The sequence below is a fragment of the Vulpes vulpes genome, chromosome 6, assembly GCF_048418805.1.
Source record: "Vulpes vulpes isolate BD-2025 chromosome 6, VulVul3, whole genome shotgun sequence".
Lineage (NCBI taxonomy): Eukaryota > Metazoa > Chordata > Mammalia > Carnivora > Canidae > Vulpes > Vulpes vulpes.
Window position 1 is genome coordinate 62828544 of NC_132785.1, and position 24736 is coordinate 62853279.

The 24736-nt window shown below is 58.3% G+C and overlaps 1 protein-coding gene across 3 annotated transcripts in view; it reads left to right on the top strand.

The window, feature by feature from the left end:
• The window catches only part of SLC24A4 (solute carrier family 24 member 4), a 166072-nt gene that overhangs the window by 103561 nt on the left and 37775 nt on the right, over positions 1 to 24736 (top strand). For 2 of the 3 annotated variants that reach the window (XM_072761169.1, XM_072761167.1), the window contains exons 3-12: positions 2383 to 2459; positions 5274 to 5348; positions 7634 to 7718; positions 8135 to 8238; positions 9005 to 9079; positions 11672 to 11697; positions 13279 to 13332; positions 14822 to 14964; positions 18908 to 19077; positions 22950 to 23154. In XM_072761169.1, the coding sequence (XP_072617270.1) occupies positions 2383 to 2459; positions 5274 to 5348; positions 7634 to 7718; positions 8135 to 8238; positions 9005 to 9079; positions 11672 to 11697; positions 13279 to 13332; positions 14822 to 14964; positions 18908 to 19077; positions 22950 to 23154 (1014 nt within the window). The remainder of the gene's footprint in view (positions 1 to 2382; positions 2460 to 5273; positions 5349 to 7633; positions 7719 to 8134; positions 8239 to 9004; positions 9080 to 11671; positions 11698 to 13278; positions 13333 to 14821; positions 14965 to 18907; positions 19078 to 22949; positions 23155 to 24736) is intronic. The other variant, XM_072761168.1, reaches the window with a different exon arrangement.

Consider the following 24736-nt stretch of genomic DNA (forward strand, 5'->3'; position numbering starts at 1 on the left):
TTCTGGGAACCCTCTTTGTGCCAGGCCTGGCTCAGGTACAGAGAACATGATTCAGGACAAGGGGCATCCCCGCCTTCTGGAAGCTTCCAGCCCCGCTGGGGAAGATGTGGGGCTGCGGGAGTGTCCAGCCCAGGACCTGCACACATGATATTCACCAGCTGCTCACCCACTGGCCATCGGTCCCCTTGGATGGGGCAGTAGGGCGGAGGAGTTACTCCTTCGTCACCTGGGACCCTTCTGAGCCCCAAGAGGCACGTTAGTTGCTCAGATCCCTTGGGAGGGTCAAGGCAGTGCCCTGAAGGCTGGATATCTGATTCCCTGATGCAGCAAGTTCTGTGGGTCACGGGCTGCCCACCACCCAGGATGATGAGAGCCCATGACAAGAAGAGGGACCCACTGCAGTGGGGGTTGTGGCACGGTGACTCGGTGACCCCAGATGGCAGTGTGTGGTAGACGCATACCTGAATCTGATGGGGTCTGAGGGCCAGGGGCCAAGGGCACAGGGACCGCTGCTCTCAGCCCTCGTTCCCTCCCCTGCTGTGCCTCAGCTGAGGGTCCCGCTGCAGGACTCCCAGAGCCTCAGCCGCGGCAATTGTGGCCCGTGGTAGGGGGATGTGGGGTACACAGCTGGTAACGCCAGAAGTCTCCTCCTCGTGCCTGCACTGCCATCCCCAGCCCGGTGTCGCTGGACCTCCCTGGGGTCTTGGCTTCCCCGTGTGGAGGGACAGATCTACTGTGGGAGAGGTGGGGAGGAGGGGCAGGGGGCCTTGCACCACTGGGGGGTGGGCCAGGCTCAGACAGGACCCCCGTGGGAAAGGACGCTTCTGGGCTCTGGCCTGGATGCAGCCCTGTGCCAGGATCCCGAGGGGCACCTCTGACATTCCCGTGGGCCCCATGTGTGTAGAACGTATTGTTAGAAGCAGCCTCCCTGCTTTACCAGAGGTGCGACCAAGGGCTCAAGGGCTGTCCCTGCAGACATCCGAGGCAGGATCTGAACCTGGCGGGGACCACAGCGAGCTCCCAGCCTCAGCCCGTGGGAGGGACGGCATTTCCCCACTGCACCGTGGTGGGGGAAGCCACTTGGGACCCGTGTGGGAATGCTATCAGTGTCCTCCGAGACCATGAGGAGCATCCCCTGACTTCTCTCCTTGGCCTCTCTAAACTTCTCTCTACTTTCTTTTCCCAGTAGCCTCTTTTTTGAGCTGTGACTCGCAGACCGTGCACGGTCTGCACGGTCAACGAACTGCACGGTTTACCTGTGCAGTTTAAGATACCCAGCTGATGGGATCCCTGGGTGGCTCAGCGGTTTAGCGCCTGCCTTTGGCCCAGGGCACGATCCTGGAGTCCTGGGATCGAGTCCCACGTCAGGCTCCCTGCATGGAGCCTGCTTCTCCCTCCTCCTGTGTCTCTGCCTCTCCCTCTCTTTCTCTCTATGTCTATCATAAATAAATGAATACATCTTAGGAAAAAAAAAAAAGGATACCTAGCTGATGGCCTACAGCATGTCCACCCTGTGCAGACTTCACCACGGTTGTAGAACCATTTCATTTACCCCCAAAGAAACCGTGCTGCACCCTCCCACATCACCCCCAGGCCACCAGGCCTCTGGGCCACCAGGCCTCCAGCCCTGGGCAGCCGCTTGCCTGCCTCTGTCCTGTGTGATTCGCCCATTAGGGACTTTTATATTAATGGGTCCTTACAACGTGCAGCCCTGCAGAGGTCCTCTCAGCGCCGTGTTTTCGGGGTTGGTCCACGCCGTAGCACATGTCAGTGCTTTGCTTGCTTTTTATTGCCAAATGTTCCTGTGTATGGAAAGACCATGTTTTACTGATCCATTCACTAGCTTTAGGTGTGTGGGTTGTTTCTATGTTCAGCCTCTGTGTGTCGTCCCGCTATGAACATTCTCACATGCAAGGTCTGAGTGGTCGTGTTCTCGTTTCTCTTGGGATCTCTGTGTCATGTTAGTGACCGCATGTTTAACCTTTTGGGGAACTGCCAGACTGTGTCCCCCGGGTTGGGGGGTACCCAGCCAGGGAGGAGGGCTCCCACCTGTCCGTGTCCTTGCTGGTAACGCTGGTGAGCATCTGTCACTGCTGTCCTAATGGGTAGGAAGTGTTTCATGCTTAAAAAACACTGCAAGGGACGCGTGAAACTGGGCCATCCTAGTTTCTGAGGATGTCGGTGGCTAATCCAGCGTTCGGCAGCATTTTCTGAAGAGTGCAGGTGAGCTGAGCACAAAGGCACTGCAGCTGGCCAGCCCCCTGCCAGGGTTGCCCACAGCCGGCAGGCTCCCTGGTCCCATGGGGAGCTGTCACGCTGCATGCAAGGCCCGCAGGAGGCCTGCTGACCACTAACACCCTGCCGTGTCTTCTTGTCTTCCAGCGATTCATGAGTTCCCCACAGACCTGTTCTCCAACAAGGAGCGACAGCATGGAGCTGTCCTGCTGCATATCCTCGGTGTAAGTGGGCCTGGTGGGTGGGGTGACCCCAAGCTGCCGGCTGGGGCCGCAGCATGACAAAGCTGTGCCATCTTTGTAGGGGAGGATCTAGGAGGGCCAGTACAGGGCCCATTTTAACCACAAAAGGCCCCCAAAAACCCAGAATCCTAGGTGTTGGAGGACGTGCTCAGTGTTGCATGGCTAATCACCTCAGAGCCGAGACAAGATCTCAGATCTCCTTGTGCCTCATTTTCTGCTTTTGTGAAGCAGACGGCATCTTCCCCGAGTGTGAACACGCGAGAGCATGAACAAAGCACGCCAGGTGTTGCACAGTCCGAGAGAAGGGCTCTGTGCACACTCACTGTTGTGATTCCCATGATGCCGTCACTGCCACGTCTCAGCACCATGACATGCCTCTACCTTAACCATGGTGCGCTGCTTCTTGGGCTTCCCCGTGTCCCTGTGTGAGCCTTGATGGTGGAAGTGGGTCCAGATAACGATTCAAAAAGGAGTCGCAGGTCCAAACCTGAATTATGGGTAGAAGTCCTCACCAGCAAACTGAGCCTGAAGCCACTGCCTGGTCTTTACCAATAAAGCTTTATGGGAACGCGGCCATTCCCAGCGTCTCTGCGTCATCATGCTTCCATCAGAGTAGACGTAACACAGGTCATGTGATCCACAAACCCAGTACCATGTCCCATCTGTCCCTGGGCGGAAGATATTCTCCAGCCCTGTGGTGTCGTGTGCAGAGGCGGAAGTGCTCACGATTTGCTTGTCTACTGGGGACACAGCGAATCGCCCTCTGATCAGGGTCTCCAACAGCCTGGCCCCTCCGGCCCCTCGAGAGCCCTGCTGGGGTTAGTCTCTGCAAGAGAGAATCAGAAAGCCAAAGCTGGGCCCGTGGCAGAGGTGGTAGCCTCTTGAGGATGAGCAATGAGTGAGGTTGCCACAAACGTGATAAACCACTGACGAAGTGAAGATGATGGGCCAACCCCGGATGACAGGCCCATGCATCCCAGCGGAGGGGCTGGTCTTCCTGGCATTGCTGGCTTTCCCTTGCACTCCTCTTTCAGTAAGAGGCCATGGGTGTGGCGGGTTGGGACCCCCCTTCTGCTGCTCAGAGTTGTGGCGTCACTAAGATGAGACCTCGTGTCCGGAACCTGAGAGTCCCTCGGGAGTTGTGCAGGGACTGTAGCCAACCTATGGCCACAGGGGCCCATCTAGCCCACCTCCCCAGGCTTATAAGTAAAGTCTTATTGGCACTCAGCCACGCGCTACAATCCCTCGTCCAGCAGCAGAGCCCTCACAGTAGGGCCTGTGTGACCGACTGGTCGACACTGAAATATGTACTTTCCGATCATTCAGAACAGCTTTACTGACCCTCCCCCCCTTTTTAAAATTTATTTATCCATGAGAGACACACAGAGAGAGGCAGAGACACAGGTAGAGGGAGAAGCAGGCTCCCTGCAGGGACCCCAATGTGGGACTCGATCCTAGGACCCCGGGGTCACACCTTTAGCACCCCTGACCCTGTTCTTTAAGAGCAAGCCAAGGCCTGGGCCTGGCAGCAAGTTCCTATGTGCAGCCCTGGGAGGCCCGTGATCCCTGGTGTTGGTCCCACCCCCAAGACAGCGAGTTGGACCCAGGGCCCACGGGGACTGCAGTGCCCCCCACTGCCTCAGAGGCCATGGCCACAGCTGGTGCAACTCCCAGGTGATGTGGTCACCACTAATTCATGTGCCCTTCCCACCACCTCACAGTTGTTTTTCCTGAAGCAGCCCAGCCTTGCCCATTCTTGTGAGCAGTGTCCATGTCACCTTGTCTTCGAAGATAGGAATGCTTCCCCTGGCGTTTAGCACAAAGTTCCCCTTGCCTCCTGTCCACAGGGCCTGGTCCCTGCAACCTCACCTCCTCTGTTTTCCACTTCCGTCCCACTCTGCTCCAACCTGCCTTGTCGACCATGTTCTTCTCACGTACATCAAGCATATGCCTACCTCAGGACCTTTGCACTTGCCTTTTCCCAACAGTTATACTTTATTTTTGCGTATTTGTCCCACTAAGATCAGGTACGGGAGGCAGAGGCATTTCCTGGCAAGGTAGCCATGAATCCATGATGCCTAGGATGGCTCCTGGCCCGTCAGATGAGCTCATCTCACAATGGGGACACAATGGGGTCTGTCTGTAAAACCGTTTGAAAACTAGCAATCTGCTCTTACTGGGTCACCAAGCAGATGAAGAGCCTGAGACCTGGATGCGTAACGGATCCCAAGTCCTGTGGCAAACAAATCCCCGAGTCCCACTGGAGTCTGGGTTTGTTTCCGGAGCCCCCGCGAGGGCGGCCGCTATACCCTGACCTCTGCCAACATGGTGGCAGCCTGGGACCTGTGGGCCCTCCTAGCGGCCATTGGCTCCAGGCAGGGTGGCCGTCGGTAGGAAGGAAATGCGCCCCCAGTGAAGGTGAGGGGGTAAGGCCGGGCTCGTTACTTCAGGCCTGTGGTGCTGATTCCACAGGCTCCCCCTCGGCCCTGAGGGCCACCGTTGCCCCTGGAGAGCACCCTCTGGGGCCGGAAGACCGCTGCTGCTTAGAGATGCAAGGAAGGAACCCGAGACCCTGCGGCCTGAGTTCTCTTCCCCCTGTGCTGCCGGCACGTCCTGTCCCCCCCGCCCCCCGGGACTCAGTTTCCCCATCTGCTAGTATGGGCGCTGAGGGAGCATGTCTCTGTGGCGCTAGAACCTTCCTCAGCGTGTCTCTGTCCGTGAGGCCCCAGGTGTGGGGCATGACGGCCGCCTAGCAGCAGGTGCCTTTGCTCACAATCTTCCCCGTTTCCTCTGCAGGCTCTGTACATGTTCTACGCCTTGGCCATAGTGTGCGATGACTTTTTTGTGCCGTCTCTAGAGAAGATCTGTGAGGTACGCAGAGCAGGCTGGGCAGGGCGGGCGCCAGGGCGATCAGGCGATCAGGACAAGGGCACGGTGGTGCCAGGCCGGGCGGCGAGACCGCAGGGAAGCCTGGAAACCCCCCCCCCCCCCGGAAGAGCTGCAGCTCCCCCCCCCCCGCCGTGTGGCAAAGGAAAGGCCCCACTCATAGTGACCCGGGCCCTGTGGCATAGCAGGCTGTCCCCGTGAAGCCACACCCGTGCAGACGCAGCAGCAGCCCATGCAGGAGGATGTGTGCTGGGGGAGGATGCCCATGCCGAGTGAGCACTGCTCTTTGCTCGACATCCGCAGGCTGACGTGTTTTCCTTTGAATTGTCCTGTGAGCGCTGGACTCTGCTGTGTCCTCACATCCGAGGCTCTGGGGCTGGTGCTGGCCGGCTTGGTGGGGACAGCGTGTCACTCTTGGTCTCGGGGCTGTGGGCGAGAGCCCACGTACGTTAGAGATGACTTAAAAGCAAAATCTTAAAAAAAAACAAACAACCCTCCCCTCCTTGCTCTGCCTCACTCTCGGCTTCGAGCTGAGGAAGGAAAACTGTGCCTACTGCGTGCAGGCAGCTCTGTCCCTGTGACGTCTCCATGCTGCCCCAGGCCGTGTTGCAGTGACACCTGCAGCGGCTTCTGAGGACAGGTGCTTCCCTGCTGCTGAGCCCAGAACCGGGACTTTCTGACCTGGGCTTCTGAAGAGCAAGTACATGGCACGGAGGGTGTGTGGAGGCCTCCCCGCCGCTGCCCCTTGCTCACCCGTCCACCCCCACCCTGACCAGGCTGTGGGTCAGGGAACATGTTAAGCCAGAGAAGGAGCGTGAGGAGAGGATCAGGAAATGGCCTCTCGGGATGTTGGGGCGGGAGGCGCCCCCTCAGGGCCCTGGAGCAGCATTCTGAGGGTGAGCAGAGGCGGCCCCCGGGAAAATCAGAGTCCGCTGGACCTTACGGGTCGTGCCCTGGGGTCATGCGCTGACATGAGAACCTGGGGGGACCGCAGCCAAGGGGTTGGGCACCCTGCCCTTCTGGGGGTGACTCAGGCCTGTGGAAGATGGGTGACCAGTGGCACAGGACAACCCCCAGTGAATGTGCCCTATAGGTCACCTGTGTCCGTGAGGACACAGAGGTGGGCGAGGGGGATGGTCCTGTAGCACTAAAGGCAAATCCAGTATGAGGGAATCCATAAAAGCCATTAAAGGACTGAAGGGCCAAGAAGAGGGACAGAATGTCTGCTGGGGAGAAGCCTAGGAGGGCTTCATGGAGAAGGTGGTATTTGGTCCAAACTTCTGAAGTGGAAAGGATTTCTCCACACAAGGAGGGCAAGGAAGGGCATTCCAGGAGGAAGGAATGGCCCGGCAAGGGCAGGACAGGACACAGCTGGATGTGTTCTGCTGGAAGGTGATGGAGATGCTTCGATGGTGCGGCATCTCCTGTAAGGTGAGGTGGGGGTCAGTGCTTGACAGAAGCCTGGAGCTCCAACCCCTTGGAGGGACCCCTCAAAGCAGAGTCAGCAGGGACGCTGTGCTCACCCCAGGCTGCCTGGGGCCCAGGGAGGCCGAGCCCTGTCCAGAGGCCTTTGCGTTTCACGGGGTGGGCATGTGCAGGCTGCCACTCGGGGAGACCCAGAATGTCCGTGGTTCCTCCAGCATCCAAGGCTCCCAGCGCTACGTTCGTGATGCAAGGACAGGCCTCTGCGGCCAGAGCATGGCCTTGCCGAGCATCCCTCATGCTGCCTCATGCCCAGGGACTGGGCATCTGGGTCCTTGTCTCCGTGAGCCTCCAGCCCTCAGGCCTCCGTGCACAAGGCCTTCCAGAACACAAGAGCCACCCTGTGTGGGGGGACGTCCTGCTGCCCGTTTGTCTGGGAGTGTACATGGCACCCATGGTCCACGTGGACAGTGGTGGCGGCCCCCACCCAGCACTGCTGTGGACCAGACTCCGAGGCCGACTGTCCAGGGTGAAAAGGACCAGCCATGTACCCGTCATCCCATGGGGAGGCATCCCATGGGGATGGTCCTCAGACTTGTGTTGGGGTCACTGGGGGCCAAGCTCTCACACTTGTCCCAGGGGGAACAGCCGGCTCCCCTCCTAGAAAGGTGACCTCAGGGGCATGGAGGCTGAGTAGAGGGGACTGGGGTGGGGGAGGCGGACAGGGGACTCGGGCTGAACGGCCCATGGAGTGGCCAGAGGCCCGTGCTTGGCACGGGGTGGGGGGACACTGGCTACCGGGTGTCCCCCCGTCACAGCCTGAGTGCCTGAGGTCCCTTCTGTTCCAGAAACTCCATCTGAGTGAAGATGTGGCCGGAGCCACCTTCATGGCTGCAGGAAGTTCAACACCTGAGCTCTTCGCCTCTGTTATTGGTAAGAAATCCCACCTGCTGGGGCCGCAGAGGTCCAGGGAGAGCCCAGGTTTGCCACCCCGACCACGAGGGCATGGGTCAGTCCCCAAGTTCTCACAGGTAAAGGGAGAGAATTGAATCCATGGTTCCCTGCCGCATGTGGTGCACCCAAGAGCGGGTGGCACACGGTGATAAGTGATAAAAACATTCTCAAGTGGGATTGCAGCGACCACGCACAAAGCTGTGGCTGTGCCGAAACCCTGGATTATGTCGTTGATGAGGGCGAGTTTCATGGCAGGTGGAGCACCACTCAATGAAGCGTTAGGAAACGGGAGGCGTGGAGCAGCTGGTCCCCGCAGGCATGGAAATGTAGGCCTCACAGCAGCCCAGGTCTGAGGCAGAGCAGGCACAGGACGATTCCTGCCTTTCCTGTTGCAGGTGTGTTCATCACCCATGGAGACGTCGGGGTCGGGACCATTGTGGGCTCTGCTGTGTTCAACATCCTGTGTATAATCGGCGTGTGTGGATTATTCGCGGGCCAGGTCAGCAGCTTTCCTCCCCTCATGGGGGGATGTGGGGGTCAGCAGTGGGGGGACCCGGGGCCTCCCTTACCTGCACCCCTAACTGACCGAGGCTCCCTCTGTGAACCACGTGGCTACGAGCGTGTCTGGGGCTGCTCCTGTGTCCAGCGTCGGGGGTCCGAGGGCAGGGCTGGTGTCTGCTCTCTGTCTGAGGGTGGGCTTCTGCTCAGCAGCAGTAGGTACTGGGGAGGTACCTCCTTGAACCCTGACCCCGAACTAGATCCTGGACACATGTGAGGCCTGCATTTGGTCTGCTTAGCAAGGAGCATGGAGCTGCCTATGGCTGACACCCCAGCATCTTCCAGGTCCTCAGGGCCACGGGGGCATTAGTCTCGATCCCTGAGAAGTCAGGCATATGGGCAGCCCCTACATGGCCAAGGGGGGTAGAGGTGGGCCGCTTGCCTGCCACCAGAAGGTTCCCGCATCAGAGGGGGAAGCAGGTGCCTATGGCCTTGACCCTGGGTTTCTGCTAGAGACATGAGATGCTGTGACCACGGAGGAGCAGGGGCAGCTCTGTGTCACCTGCAGATGTCCCTGCGTCCCCAAATACAGCGAAGATCACAGGGTGGCCTTGAGCAGCCCCGGGGGGTTTGTTCCTGGTGCAGTTAGGAGGAGCTCCATGGACACGTCCCTGCTCCCATAGGGGCCAGGGGCGGTGAGAAGGCCACCCCATACCGGCACCTCTGTGTCCCCAGCCAGCAGCAGCTGACAGCCCTTCATTCGGCAGGTGGTCCGTCTGACATGGTGGGCCGTGTGCCGGGACTCCGTGTACTACACTCTCTCTGTCATCGTGCTCATTGCTGTGAGTTACCCCCCGACCTGGGTGTGGGCACGGACCCCCGCCCATCCCCGTCCCCAGCACTGTGACCAGAGAACCCACAGCACCCCGACCACGGGGTGTGCAGACTGCACCATGCAGTCACGTTGACCAGTCCCCTCACCACCGTGTCTCCTTGTGCTAACACCCCGGTTATGGAGCAAATCCAGGGACCCCCGCAAATGGAGAAGGCAAAGCATGTGTCATGTGGTCCACACGGTCATGTGCAAGCACTTTGTCGGGCACCCTCAGGGTTTCACTTAAAGCTCTTTTCCCGAGGATCACAGTTTCTTAATTTACAGCTAAGTGCAGAGCAGGAAAGAGAAGCTGACATGGTGTCCAAGTGGGCAGCCGGGGGACAGGGTGAGAGTCAGAAGGGCTGGGTCTGTTAGTGGGGGAGGTGAGGGAGCTTATCCCCATCCCCCTCATGGCCGTGACATGGAAGCACCTGACCAGGCTACTGCTGAGCTGAGCGCCGTGCCATCCCTGGGGGGCATTCAGTCCAAGAGGTGGCATGAGGAAGGCCTCACCGGGCAGGTGCACAAGGTGTGCCCAGATTTCTGGGATGTGCCCCAGAGGGCCCGTTCTCAGACTGGCAAGACCTAGAGCCAGCCATATAGGACAGTCCCATCCCTTGTATCCCATCTATTGCTGTATAACAAGTATCCCCCAGAGGCTTAGAATAGCGAGCCTTTGTCACTCTTGTTTGCGGATCAGAACCTTGGGGGTGGCTTACTTGGGCCTCTGCTTCAGGGTCTGTCATGCACGTTGGCCGGGCTCCTAGGCCCCCTTGGGTGAGGACCCCCTTTTGGGGTCCCTCATGTGGCTGCCGATGGGCCTCTGACCCTTCCTGGCTGGCTGCCCAGCCATGCCGCACACACCACACCAACCGGCTTCCCTGAGAGCGAGGGTGAGGAGGTACCAGCATGGAAGCCACAGTCTGTAGTCTGTGACCTCATCTCAGAGGTGATGACCCATCACTTTTGCCGTCTTCTATGTGTTAGGATCCAGTCCCTAGGTCTGGGGGCAGTGGTGTGATGTCAGACCGGGACTATGGGAGACCACTGGGGCCCCGGCCTACCTCAACCCCAAAAATTAAAGTTACATATGAGATAAGTTACCTGTACAGTTTCCAAAATTAAAAAATCAACATGGTGCCCAAACTACCAAAGACCAAGATAATTTATGTAAGAGGACACACCTTTCAGCGTGTAAGTGTTTTGCACAAAGATGCTACAACACCAGCTGGTGTCATGTGTCGCCCCCTGTATAGAAGATCTCTGAGCCCTAAAACTACTCACACACTGAGGCCAGATGCTGTGGGCACCTTGGGCCCCATGAATGGGGCCGACGTTGATGACGTGATTTTCCAGAGTTAGGAAACCCTCCTGATAAAATCCCAGGCAGAGCCACGTACAGTTGTCCTTCGATTCCCATGAGAGCTGCCTCTCCAGGAAATTAAATATGTACTAAAACCACATAAAAGTACTTTGATTTGTAAAATGGGGTCAAGTTCTGGGCCCAGGCCTTCCCTCCCCTCCCTGCCCCGCTTGCCTGAATGTTTAACAAGACATGTAAATAAGACGTGTGTCCAATGTGGACAAACTCTCCTGATACAAGGAGCTCACGTGCGCCAGGGGTCAGTGCCTGGCCTTGGCTGCCTCTCAATGCTGGCAGCCCTCCACTGGGTGATAAAAACTAAAATATCCCCTGTAGATGTCCTCAAGTTCCCTGGGGCCGGGGATGGGGGCCAGGCACTAGGTGCCGCTCTATTGTGGGCACCTTCCTCAGGCCTGGAGTCTGGGGAGCCTCACAGCCGTGCCTGGCCAGGATGGCCCCCCGCAGCAGCTCCTGTGCGCTGCTCACTGTGGTGGCCAGCAGACAGGCACAGGAGGGCCCCTTAGTCTCCAGCATAGTGGGGGGATACAGCCCTTCCATCTTTCCGCATGCACAGGGCCTGGCTGGGGTGGCCCCAGGATTCCCCCCTGGGTCCACAGGGGCATCAGTCGAGGATGGCGTCTGTGCCAGGGATGTGAGGTGTGGTTGTGGGACCAAGTTGGGGCCCCCTGCAGAAACCCTGGTGTCCCCACATCAGCCCTGGCCTCCCTTCAGATGCTGCAAGTGGGTCCTTTGCCCTTGAGAATCTCCTAAGGGGCTACCTTCTATTTTATCATTCTTCTCCCTCCCTTATGCACAGGGACCACAGGTGGGTAGGTAGGCAGGTGCGTAGGGACACAGGCAGATGGGCAGCTTTTCAGTTGCTGAGAGTGTTGATTTCAGCAAGTCTGTTCCCTGACTCACGGCGGGGGAGCCCTGCCCAGCTGGCCCCACACACTACATGGGCCACAGTGAGGGCTGGGTCCTTGGGAGGCGCGCACAGAGCTGGAGCCACGGCTGTAGCACCTGCAGGGATGGGTTCCGACGAACCTGCAGCCAAGGAACCCGGACCTGGACAGAGGAGCCTGGCCTTGTGTGGAAACCGCAGGGCAGGGAGTGTGAGCTCTGGGGGCTTCAAGGGTCTGTGTGTTTCTCTTGGGTTCAGCCGGTCCCCCACCCTTTGTTCCTTTTTCTTTCCAGTTCATATACGATGAAGAAATTGTGTGGTAAGTCTCACACATTTGTTTTTTGTTCCTTTTCAGTTCCTGTCCTTCCTCACTGGGTGGTATTTAGTCTTTTTTGAGATCATTTTTTACAAACGTGAGCTTATGAACGCATGAGCGTACAGAGGCATCATTCTAAGCAGTCATGCCTTTATTGTTTCTGAGTGGCACAGATGGTTTCCTCAGTGCTCCTGCTCTCTAAACAACAAAACATATTGTGAAGCTAAGATAATGAAAACAGTACATTTTCCATCGGGTTAGATAGAGGCCAGAGTGCACCATGGGACCAAGAACCCGACCATGGGCCCATTTCTTGACCGGGGGATGTGACCAGTGTCATGCCAGGCAGTGAGTTGGGGAGAGGGTCTCAGACAGGGGTCCCTAGGGACCTCTACAGACCAGATTAGTGTCTGATCCCTTCCTCACACTGTATACCAGAAGGGATTTCAGATGAATTAAAGATCTCACTGTAGATGCCTGGGGCCTCAGTCAGTGGAGCATCTGCCTTCAGCTCAGGTCCTGCTCCTGGGGTCCGGGGTTGAGCCCCAGGTCAGGCTCCCTGCTCAGCAGGGACTCTGCATGCCCCTCTCCATCTGCTCCACTCTCATGCTCGCTCTCTCAAATCAATGAAATATTTTCTTTAAAAAAGCACTAAAGATCTCAGTGTCCCATAGCAAAGTTAAGCAGAATGAAATGTAGGGACTGCCCTTCATGACATTGAGGTGGGAAGTGATTCCTTCACTCAGATGCATAACACAGACATGTTAAAGGAGAGATTGGTGCAGGCGCCATCTAGGGTGTGGATGGACCATCCATCAGCCACAGAAATGTTCCCCTCGTGACAGGGACTCGGGGCCAGCATCCCATAGGCATCTGTTCCTGGGAACGTGCTGGGGAGGCCTTGCCGAGGCCTTGAGCAGCCCAAGTGCTGTGGGCCCCTGCCTGGCCCCTGACCCTCCACGTGGGCCAGGGAGCTGCGCGCCACCCAGGGGGAGGGCTCCTTTTCTCCGATGGAGTTGGGGGTGGCGGCAGCAAGGTCATCAGCACAGAGGGAGTTCCTGAGACCCAGCACATAGTGGGCCTCAGGTCCATGTTTGTCAGAGCACCAAACACATTGAGCGTGTGCTCCCAGACCCCCGTGGGTGGGGCACAGTGAGGCGCATCCCAGGGAGGCCCCACCCGGAGGCTCCTCTAGGCAGCTCAGGGCCCATCCCACCTGTCCCCACAGCCTTTCCAGTCCGGGCCAGAGGGTCTCTTAGGATCAAGTTGCATGACTACAGGCCCCTCCCCTCTGCAGGTCCTGGGACAAAGTGGCCCGGTCCCTCTGTCCCTCTGTCTAGGTAGCTGGGGGATGCTGCCTGAGCCCTGCAGACATCCTGGAGCTGAGAGGACCCCCCCCCCCAGCCCTCTGTGTCCCCACGAGGGCTTCAGATGGCAGGATGGCCTCAGGCTGGGGGACCCCCGCATGCCCGGGTCTTGGGTGGGGAGGGAAGCAGGATCTCCTGTGTCGCTCCACCTTGCCTCTACCCCCCATCACCCTGGGGCTGCACCCACGCCCTAACTACCATCTCCTTTGTCTCCGAGGTGGGAAGGACTGGTGCTCATCGTCTTATACGTGTTTTACATTCTGATCATGAAGTGAGTATCTCTTCTCTCCTCCCACTGGGCGCACTGCCACCTTGTTCCACTTCCTCTCCAGCCTCCGTTGGTGCCCCAGCCCTGGGGGGCTCCCTCCAGGGCCTTCCCACACTGCAAGGGGGTGCCGTCCCCACCTGGGCTGGGGGCATCAGGGCCGGAGGCTGCAGGATGCAGCTGCTCCAAGACCGGGAGCAAGCATGGCATCTGTCCTTCTGTGGTCCGGGCCATGCCTCCCCACCCCAGGTGACCGCTCCGTGTCACCGTCGCCGTACATCCCCTGATAAGGTGATACTGCTCTTCTCAAAGAGCCAGGCTGCCTTGCGTCTGCTCCAAGCTTCCATACGGTGTCACTGGCTGGGGCTGCCACCACACATACCCGTGGGGGGCTCCACCTGGTGGAACGACGGTGAAGGCCTGGGTCGGTGATGCTGCACCCTCGCAGCTCCTGGGAGGCTGCTGGGGCCACACTGACCGTAGACCTGCCCTGAGGAATATTGTTCAGCCATAAAAAGAGAAAGGGATTCTGTCCTGTGCTGCAACATGGACAGACCTCGAAAACACACTGAGCGAAGGGAGTCAGACACCAAAGAACAAAGCTTTTATGATTCCACGTGGACAAGGGACCCAGGAGGTCCACAGAGACAGAGATGAGCCAGGGCGTGGGGAGGGTGGACTATGGCTTAGTCAACTTCTGGGCACAGAGCTTCTTGGGTCGCTGAACTGCTTCTGGAAGTCCTCACCCGATGGCCCCCAGCACTCTGTGCCTGCAGTCACTGCCAGGAAAGCAGCTAAAATAGTAAATTTTATACCAAAAAAGTGTTTCCACGTTTAAAAACTAAGGGAGAGGGGACTCCCATGAGCTGGTCTTCTTCAGGTTTTGCCATCCTGTTCACACCACCAGCAAGAATTAAAACAACCTCGAGTTTTAGGAGAGATTGTGTTGTAGGAGACTCTGAATCCCCGCATCAACGTCCGACATGTACAGTGTCATGTCCAAGTGAGTGACCGGCTGTCCCAGTGCAGGAGCTTGTCCTCACAGAACCCCTCGCTCCCTGAGCGCCTGTCGGGGCAAGCACCTGGCAGCGAGCAGAGCAGTGCTTGCCTGGCCCACCGGGCAGCCCTCAGAGCAGGAACTCCCTTCCTGCTGGAGGGGAGGGAGCAGCCTGTGACGCCTCCCTGAGCCCGTCCTTGCCGCTGGCCTGAACTTGTATTAGGGCAGGCTTGGGAGATGTGTAAGGAGGTGCCAGTCAGGCTCCTAGACCAGAGGATCCTTCTGCCCCAGGGAAGCCATGAGCAACTCAGGGCACAGGGCTTGGGACCCCACCTCGTCCTGGGGTCCTGTTGGAGCCGGCAGCTCAGCTAAGAGCTCTCCCCTACACCTGCTGCCACGGGCCACCCTGGGGCCTCTGACCGTGTGCTCCGGCGGGGGCAGCCCCACTTGACCCGCCGGCTGTCTCCCGCCACGCTGACCCCCTGCCTTGACTTCCAGGTACAACGTGAAGATGCAGGCCTTTTTCACCATCAAACAAAAGACTGTTGCAAACGGCAACACAGTCAACAGTGAGCTGGAGGATGGTAATGATTACTGTGATAGTAGCTCTGATGACCCCTCCGTGCCATTGCTGGGGCCAGGTAAGGCTGAGCAGACAGGAGGGCCCACAGCACCCCACGTCCTCACTCTCACCTGCCATCCCTGGGCCCCACACGAGAGGAGGCTCAGATTTGCGTTTGCGTAGGAGGGACAAGGACGAGGAGGGCCAACAGTGTTGCCCAGGGACTTGCCCCAGCATCCAGAGAGAGGCCCCCGGCCCATGGGCTTTCCTGAAATGCAGTGAATGAGCTCTCTGAGCTCTCTGACCCATGTACCTGGCAGGGGGCAGGAGGCTTGGAGGACTGGGGAGGCAGAGAGGGAGCAGCCCTCCCTGTGACGTCTCATGCGCCAGTCCCATCCTGGTGGAGGCCCCCATTCTCGGGAAGACCCGAGACCCATCGGCCGGAGGGGCAGCAAGGTCTGGGAGGGCCGTCACAGGGCTGAGCAGGTGGGCCCAGCCCCAGAGGGCCCTGCTCATGAACCTCGTGTCTGCGACATCCCTTTGGCCCCTTCCTGAGGCTCTGGGCTTCCTGCCATGTCCTCCACAGCCTCCTTGAGCTGGCTGGCTGCTGCTTTAGAAACCATGCCCCAGTCCCCGGTTACTAAGTGGTTCCCCCTGTGGGGCAGCCACCAGCAGGACAAGGGCCTTCCTGTGCTTCCCTCCAGGCCCCCTGTGAATGTCACGGCTTGAAGAGTTTCCTATAATGACGGTCATGGGAAAAAGGGTGAGGCTGGCTTCACCAGTGTGACTGGGCCCATGCTACCAAGGGTCCTAGGCAAGCCGCATCTCCACCAAGGCGACTTTGACTCCTTCATTGTGTCTGACAGGCCCTTTTGCCTGTGTCTGGGACACGTGGGAGCCAAGTCCACCCTCCCGGCCCCTCACTAGTCTTCCCCCTACAGTGATGGAGGCTGGGGCTCCTTCCCCAGGATGTCCGGCAACTTTGTTCTGTCCAATCTCAGGAACCCCTGAGGGAGGAATCTGTGGCAGGTGCGAGAGGGAGGAAGTATTCCCCCGTAGGGAGGAGGAGGAGGAAACCCTTGGCATGCGGTGCTGACCTGTTGTGGCCTGGCTGCCAGGGGCCTGTGCGGATGCTCAGAGAAGGGAGGCCCGGAGAGCCCGGGCTGCATCCAGGACAGCGCCCCAGGGGAGGGGCCTAGGGGCTGCTGGTCTGCACAGTGGCTCCACAGATACGGGGCTGAGGTCCCCACACATGGTTTCTCAGGACAGAGGCCAATTCCTGCTGGGCTTGTAGGTGGAGACTGGTGCTCCCGAGCCCGGGGGCCTTCCTGGAGAAGAAAGGTCCAGGTGGGGGTCATTCAGCCGGCAGGAAAAGCCCAGTTCCTCAGGTGCCCCGAGAGAGATCCCCGCCTGTGTGGCCGCAGGGGAAGCCCCCTCTCACCAGTGCAGCCTTGGGTCCTGGCCCGTCGCCAGCCAAGGCAGGGGGATCACAGTGTAGGCCTGCAGGGGAGAGGTAGGAGACCCCAGGGTATGTCATTGTGGGGCGCTGTCCCCCAGGGAGACTTAGGCAGGAGCCCTGCAGGGATGGACAAGGGGGGCCTCAGCAGTTTGCCCTTTCCAGTGGGCTCCTTGTGAATCCTCGTGGCCCAGAGCTCCCCTCCCCGTACTCAGCCTGCAGTGGGCCCCGCCTGCCCCCACCCAGGGAGCCCAAGGTTGCAGCCCTGGACTGTCACAGGCCCACGGACCCCACACAGCTCTGGCTTACCTGTTACTGCCTTTGGAATGTTTCCCGTATCAAATCTAAATACCCTGACCCCATCACAGGTTCTTGGCCTCATGACGACTGCTCTGTAAAACGCCCTCTTGCACCTCTGTGCTCTTCAAAGGTCCTGTGGTCCTTTTTACCAAATTCTCGGGCCAGTTTCCTCTCCTCTTTTTTTTTTTTTTTTAGAAGAAGGGATGGGAAATAACATCCCGAAGCTTTGTCCGTCATTTAGATGTTTGGGTTTTTCTAAAACCTTACACATTTTTCGCATCACGCCTCAATTCTGCTCGAGACAGCAGATGAGCTGATGCACCAAGGGAAGGTCTGTGGGACAGAGGAAGGCACCCCCTCCTCTGAGGCTCCCACAGCTGCTGGGAATCCAGCATCATTGTCAGGTGGCCTGCACATGGTCCGACAGCCAGGGCCGCTGTAGCACGCGGCCAGGCTTCCCCAGCCTGGGCACATCTTTGGCTTGGAGCCCGGGGGGAAGGAGGCGGCCCCCCCGGGGCTGGGGCTGAGCGAAGCGCCAGAGAAACAGTCCAAAGGGGGTTTCTCTCTGGGCAGCCGCCCATGGCTTGGCCGAGGCACCTTATGCTGCCACATGGTGACAGCACCAGGACAAGAAGCCCCCGGGCAGCAGTTATCGAGGCTTTTGCTTCAGCGACCAGGGCCCCCAGGCTTCCCATGTTCCCCCCGGGCCCCCGTGTCGGGGCTGGCCCTGTGGCCTGGATGGAGCCTGGAGCCTGCAGCTGGGGCTCTGCTGTCCACCCCCCTCGGAGACGGAGGCACCCGGGAAGGAGGGGTTCTGGCCCGCAGTGGCGAGGGGGGCCCAGGGGTCCTGTGCCTCCCAAAGGGACAGAGCCGTGGAAACTGGCCAGGAGAGGGGCCGTCCCCAAGGCCGGGGCCCTGAGTGTTGGAGCCCCTGTGGCAGGAGCCCATCTACTAACTCCTTCTTCCAATAACCCCCGGCACCTTGGCCACCCAGAGAAAGTGGCCCTGGCCCTCAGCGTCCACCGCAAGCTAATCCCCTCTGGCAAACCTCTGTTGGCCTTTGTCTCCTTAACTCTTCTCTTCTAAATTGTAAGTAATCTGCTTTCCTTGGAGCGGTAACACCTGCATCACAAAGCCAACCCAGGACCTCCACGCCACATCTTCTCGGGGCGGTGGGCGTCTGCCTCTGACACCTGCACAGTCCTCCCGGCTTCTCTAACCCCACACCTCCTGTCTGCTGAGCCTTGCTGCCTGTCTGGTGAGGGTGTGGTTTCTGGTGTGCGTTTGTTCGTGTGGGTGCCGTTAACTCGTGTAAGGGTTTGCTCTTGACCACTCCTGCCCGGGAAGACCCCTGACCAGGACCCATGTGAAGGGGTTGGGGGTGGGACTGTCTGCTCTGACGGCCCCTGGACAGGAAGGCTCCACCTGCCTCGGTGGGCTGTGCTCCGCAGTGGTTTCCCTCACTGCCCTCTGGGGCTCCTGACGTAGATGCCCCAGGATGCTGGCCCTGAGCGAGTCTGTGAAGGCTGTGAAGGGGACTGAGATCTGGAGATATTGACTCCTCAGCCTTGTGAGAGGAAAGCGAAGGGCCGGAGAGAGCAGCCTCCCTGCCTGAGGGTGTGTGTCTTACCGGAGATGCCAGATTCAGCCAGCAGCTGGCTGCACGCCCTCAGCAAGCAGGCTATCCTCTGGGGTCCCTGGTCTTGTCCAGGGCCTGTGAGCCGCAGGTCTGCCCTCACTGCCACCTCAGGGAGGGCTGGATGCATCCTCCCCTGCCGGGTGGAGATGGTAGTTCAAACAGAGCGGATGGCCTTCTGGGAAGTTGGGAGCCAGCGCCGGCTGGTGCTTTCTAGCGTTTTCCATCCCTGAGGACCCTTGTCTGAGCCTCCACCAGCAGACGGAAAGAAGGGGCCCCTCACAGCCATGGGCAGGGAGGCGGCAGGGGCCCTATGTGAATTTTAGCCAGGCTTTCCTGGGAGGTGAGGACGAGGAGCTGAGTCAAGATGGGCTCAGCAAGAGGGGCACCCGCCCACTGGAGGGGCTACATGCAGAGTGTGTGCTGGTGGGTGGTCCCAGCCCGGGACCCCGGGCCTCGGCTCTCACCCCAGCATCAGTAGGGGTCTGCTGGGACTGATTTGGGCTCCCTAGCAGCTGCCCAGACCCCAGCTGAGGAGGCCTGCGGTATGCGGGGAGGTGCGTTGGCCCAGTGCTGGGGTGTTGTCCAGGAGGGATGGCCGCACTAACCGTGGCCTTGTGTTCGATACAGTGAAGGAGGAGCCGCAGTACAGCAAGAACCCAGTGGTGATGGTGGACGAGGTCATGAGCTCCAGCCCTCCCAAGTTCAGCTTCCCGGAGGCAGGCTTACGCGTGATGATCACCAATAAGTTTGGTCCCAGGACCCGACTGCGGATGGCCAGCAGGATCATCATTAACGAGGTGAGTGTGTGCAAAGGGCGTGGAGAGCCAGTAGCCTTGCACATGTGGTGGGGCTTGCAGGACACTCCCCGGTGCTGGGCCACCACGGTGTCCTGGGCCAGGCTGACCTTTCTTGCCACAGCTGTTCAAGGAAGAAGGCCCAGCATCACTGCAGGCAAAAGTGGTCCTATCTGCAGGTGCGTTATGGGGCAGGCCTCAATCCATTCCTGCCCCCGATGGGCCACCTGGCGTTCCCTCCAGAGCTAAAGGAGAGCTAGTTGGAGAAAGGCCACTTGGAAATACGGATTATTTCCTAAAGGTGTTGTTTAGGGGGCACCTGGGGCACTTAGCAGGTTGAGCGTCTGCCTTGGGCTTAGGTCATGACCCCGGGGTCCTGGGATCAAGCCCTGTGTTGGGCTCCCTGCTCAGGGGGAAGCCTGCTTCTGCCTCCCTCTGTTGCTCCCCTTCCTTGCACATACACACGCGGGCGCCCTCTTTCTCTCTCAAATAAAATCTTTACAGAATAATAAAGTGTTATTTAGAACAAAAAATGAGCACACATCTATTTCCTATGGATAGAACGATTCTAGAAGAAAACCATGAACATGTGGGGATTCCTTTTTGCTCTGTGTCCTCACATTCTGCTTGACATCTGTGCTCTTCTTTTTCACTTGGAAAAAAAAATAAGTTTTAATGTCACTTAACGTGCAGACAGTGTAGGCAGAGCTCTAAGGGCTTTTACCAACTTCTCTCCCATCTTTGGCACCTGTGTGCACCCAGCGGTCTGAAGTCCTCATCCTCACACCCAGGTCGTTTGCAGAGAGCTCGAAACTTTGATGACTAATCATCAGTCATTAGCACATCAGATGTATATGGAAAAGATGGTGCAGGCCCTAAAAGGCCTGTATTTTGGACATTTGAGGGTGTTGGTGTTGGGCAGGATGCTCACAGCACTGAAACCTTGAGGGACACAAAACCCCTAAGGTGCATGCCTGTGGGCTGGCAGTGTCTGGGGCAATTTCATCAGGGGATGGGAGGTGTGTGTGGGGGGATAAATAAAACAAAACCCCCAAATGTGCAGTTTCACAGTTGTTTCTTAAGACCCTGAGTCTCGTTAAAACATTCAGTCACTTCAACTCCTGAATGTTGGAGATATTTCCAAAGCCACAGTCCATCCAGGGTGGGCTCGCACTCGAGGGACGGCTGCTGTCATTTGTTCTTCAGAGAGGATGTGGCAGCTGTGAGGGGCTTACAGGGGGTGTGAGGAGGGAGGCGTCCCTCTGCTGTAGGGCTGTGCCCGCTGCCCTCACCCGCGGCGAGGACACAGGGCGAGCTGCCACAGGGCACAGGATATCAGCCCCTCATCCCCAGTCTCACACCTGACCCGGTTGTTGAGCTGGTCAGCCCGGCTGCTGAGTGTAGGCAAGAGTGGGGTGTCCTGCCTGTCGCACAGTGGGAGCTCCCTGATGACCTTGTGAAGCCCAGTGTGTCATAGACGCACAGGGATCTGCCCAAAGTCACATGGCTCCCAGACGGCAGGACAGGGATTCCCACCCAACCTGAGTCTGACTACAGCAGTGGGATCAGGCTCATTGTTAGGGCTCACCGAGGCCGCCCCCTTCTTTCTGTATTTCTGTGCCCTCTGTGACAGCCAGCCCCTGCTTGCATCACTTTGAGTGGCCTCATCCAAGTGGCGATCCTCTGAGCAGCAGGTGGCAGCCGCCAACCCCGCCCCCCAATCTTTCTCCTTGAACCTAAACCTGCATAGAACCTCTCACCCTCCCTGATGTAACCAGGGTTCCAGTCCTCACCGTCTTCCAGTTTGTCTTGCTCAGCGTATGAACCATCACCTCCTCTGTATTGTAATCTGTGCCCTTTTATTTTTTTAATTTATTTTTTTAATTTTTATTTACTTATGATAGTCACAGAGAGAGAGAGAGAGAGAGAGAGAGAGAGAGAGGCAGAGACACAGGCAGAGGGAGAAGCAGGCTCCATGCACCGGGAGCCCAACGTGGGATTCGATCCCGGGTCTTCAGGATCACGCCCTGGGCCAAGGACAGGCGCCAAACCGCTGCGCCACCCAGGGATCCCTGTGCCCTTTTAATAGAACCCCAGGTAGCTGTGGATGGTTACCCAGGTACAATTCTCAGTTGATTCCTATTAAGCCAGAATCACAACCTCTTCCCGTGGCTGTCATTCATGTGCCATCAAGTCATGCCTCCCTCCTTAAGTTCTGTCCTCACATAGCTAGGTCTTCCTGCTTGACTGCAGGGATGACCTGTCCTTTCGTAATCCTTGGGTTTGCATTCAGTTCGCAAAATACTGTGCCTCCACATCCGAGTTTGAATCTCAGGCGTAGACCTCCTTGCCTTTTTTGGCGGGTTAAGTGTGGGGGCCATGCTTGTAGGAAAAGAATGTTTAGATTTTCAGCACGTCCTGGACCTCATGATGTAGGAGCCCCTGCCTGACACCAGCACCAAGGCAGTTAAATGGTCAGTTCTTTTTTTTTTTTTTTTAAAGAGAAAGAAGATGTGTCCATTTTAATCATGATTGATTTTTTGATTTTATTTCCAGTCCTGCGTGGGCAGGCGTGGGGGATACCTTCACGCACATTTGGTCCCCCGGTGAGGAGCCAGGCGGGCACGTGGGACAGCCATCACCCCCAAGGCCACATGTAGGCAGACCTACAGGTGTCCACAGTCAGAGCTGGGAAGGGGAGCTGCGCACACATAAGGAAAGGGGAAGCCTGCCGGTTTCCTGTCGCGGGGCCTCTACCTGGCCCTGGAGAGTAGGAGCCCACAGATCTGGCAAGGAAGGTCGGCTTCCATGTGCATGGGAAGGAAGTGGCCTGGTTGGTTTTGCTTCAGGGTGGGACGGGGAAGAGGACAGGAGGGTTCAGGGCACAGCCATTCCTGAGATGGCAGAGGCCATGCTGCACATGTCAGAGGGAGATGCACACACAGGGTGGCCAGCAGGACGATTCAGGTGGGAGGGCTACCCCAGCCACGTGTCCGCAGGGACGAGAGCCCATCGAGCTTCTGATCCGCCTCTGATGCCAGTAGGAAGTGGCTCGCATGCACCTTCTCTGTGATCCAGAAACTTCCCTCCTAAATACCCAAGACCCATGGGCGTGTTTGTCCAGAAAAAGACCCAGGCGCCAGTGTTCATTGCCACGCTTGTCATAGCAACCGGAGGAGAGCAGCTTGGCAGAGCGTGTGGGTCATTCATACAAGGGACGTGCTACCGCCACGAAGAGTGGCCGTGACCAGGTGGTGCAGCACCACGTACGGACCCACGGACCTGGAGAGGGAGGGCCCACAGGCACAATAATACACTCTGTTTGCATTCGTTTACGTGCAGTTCAGGTTCAGGAGCAGCTAACGGAATGTTTATGAATGTCAGAGTGGTGGTCACCTGGATCACCTAGGGGAGAAGGGGCAGGTGAACCTGGGAGGGGCATTAGGGGGGCCTCCTGAGGGGCCATGGCTGTGGAACATCACTGAACTGACGCTTCTTCTAAGTGTCCTTTTTTGCACAATAGGCCTGTTTAAAAAATTAAATATCTAAAAAAGTGTTCAGGACCTTTCCCGTGACTACGTTCAGAGAGCTTGTAAATGTCCACCAAAGGGGTCAGAGTGACCTCTGTCACCGGGGTCGTGGGCTGTATGGCCTGGTCAGCCCCAGAACGGGGGCCCAGGCCTCTGGCCCACCCCAGAGGCTCCCCAGCATCAGTCCCCCTGCAAACAAGCAAACTTAGAGGGATGGTGAGGTTCTTGGACTGTTCTTGGGTGGGCTGATTGCCAGGGAGGCTTCTAGAAGTCCTAAGGGCTGCATTCCTCCGCACTACACTTTGTCCCCTGTTCCAGCGTCTGACTTGCCTTCTGTCCATACAGCGGCAGAGGCTGATCAACTCGGCAAATGGTGTGAGCAGCAAGCCGCTTCAAAATGGGAGACACGACAACATTGAGAACGGAAACGTCCCTGTGGAAAACCCTGAAGACCCTCCGCGGGAGCAGGAGCAACAGCCCCCGCCACTGCCACCACCCCCGGAGCCAGAGCCGGTCGAGGTTGCCTTCCTGTCCCCCTTCTCTGTGCCCGGTGAGTTCTGGGAGGGGGAACAGGTCTTTGGGACGCAGATGTGGGCCGGCAGGGCTAGGGTGGTCATTGGGTCGCTGGCATTCTTTGCAGCCGGTGGACAAATAGGTGGTAAGTGCTGAACTGTGGGCTTGCACGGCCGTCAGGGTGTCAGGGAGCCAGACAGTGGGCCAGCTGGAGACTCAGGGAGGCCCTGCAGCCCTGAGGACCCAGCACCTTGATGTTGGCCAACAGGCTGTTCTAAGGCCACACATCACCCGTACAGTTTGATGTCTTCTCCCCGTAACCGTCAGCTTTCTGCATCTCACTGGAGCGTGCCCTCTGAAGCCCAGTGCCCTCCGACTGCTGGCCCCTTGGTGACCTCAGCTTCTGCTCTTCCCTTTCCCTCCTCACTGTCCCTCTTAGAACACACCCGGTATACCTTGCCTCAGGACCTTTGCACTTGCCAACTGCTGTTCCCAGTGGTCCTTAGGGCTCACTCCTTCACCTGCAGATCTCTGCTTGAACGTCACCTTCTCAGTGTGGCCTTTCCTGACTACCCTGTTTGAAGTAATATATATATATATATATAAACTTTCTCTCGTGAGCCTCCCTCAACCAGAATACCCCCTCCACCAAGACAGAGATCTTCATCCACTGTGCTCCTGCCTGCCACATGGTAGGTGGTTAGCAGGCATCTGTCCAGTGAGTTCCCGCTACAGGAACCCAAGCACACCTGCTGTACCTCCCTCTTTAGCCCACTTTCCAGGAGGCACTTTGAGTCCTTGGTGGGGGATGAAGACCCGGTTTCTGCCGGGGTTTCTGCCTTTGGTGTCCTGCCACCCAGAGGGCAGCAAAAATTTCGGATGTTCAAGTCCAAGCCTTGATGTTTTTCTGTAAAGACTTCTCTGTTCAACATCAGGCTCCTCACATAAGAGACGGCTCTGCAGAAGAGGGGCCTCTCTAACCCTTGGGCCCAGGGTACAGGGACTCCTGCCCCGGGTACCCGGCGGGGCTGCCCCAGCCGGGGTCTCTGCTGCTAGGCTTCCTGGGATCACAGGGTAGCCTAGGGGTCCCAGATGAGGGTCTCCAGGACCCAGCTCCCTGGCTCTTCCGGGAACGCAGGGTCTGGTTGTAGGACAGGACATTTCGAAGGCTGGCGTGGGATGGTGGGGGGGTGGGGGTACACAGGGGAGGACCGGCACGGGGCGCAGTGTGAGGGTGGACGCAGGGTGCGGGCATCGACATTTCCAGACCTTCTCTGGACAATTCCTGGGAACTGGGCCAGGGCTGGCGCAGTGCCCCCAGTGAGTACCTCCTGCCCCAGCCTCCTTTTGAACTGAAATTCCCTCCCCCCCGGGGTCACAGGGGCCCAGCCCTGGGATTCAGCTCCCCCCCGGCCCCTGGGTCCCCTCTGTGACCAGAAGACTGAGGAGAGCTGTGTCTACTAGTCCCCACCAGCCCGACGGCCTGGCTGCTGGAAGACTGGCTCAAGTAGCTCGGTGTGGGCTGCAGGGTCCAGGGCATGCAGGCAGGGGTGTGGCCCCGGGGGCGGGGTCTGGGCCACAAGAGGAGAGGGTCTTCCAGACTCTGGGAGTCTGGGTCA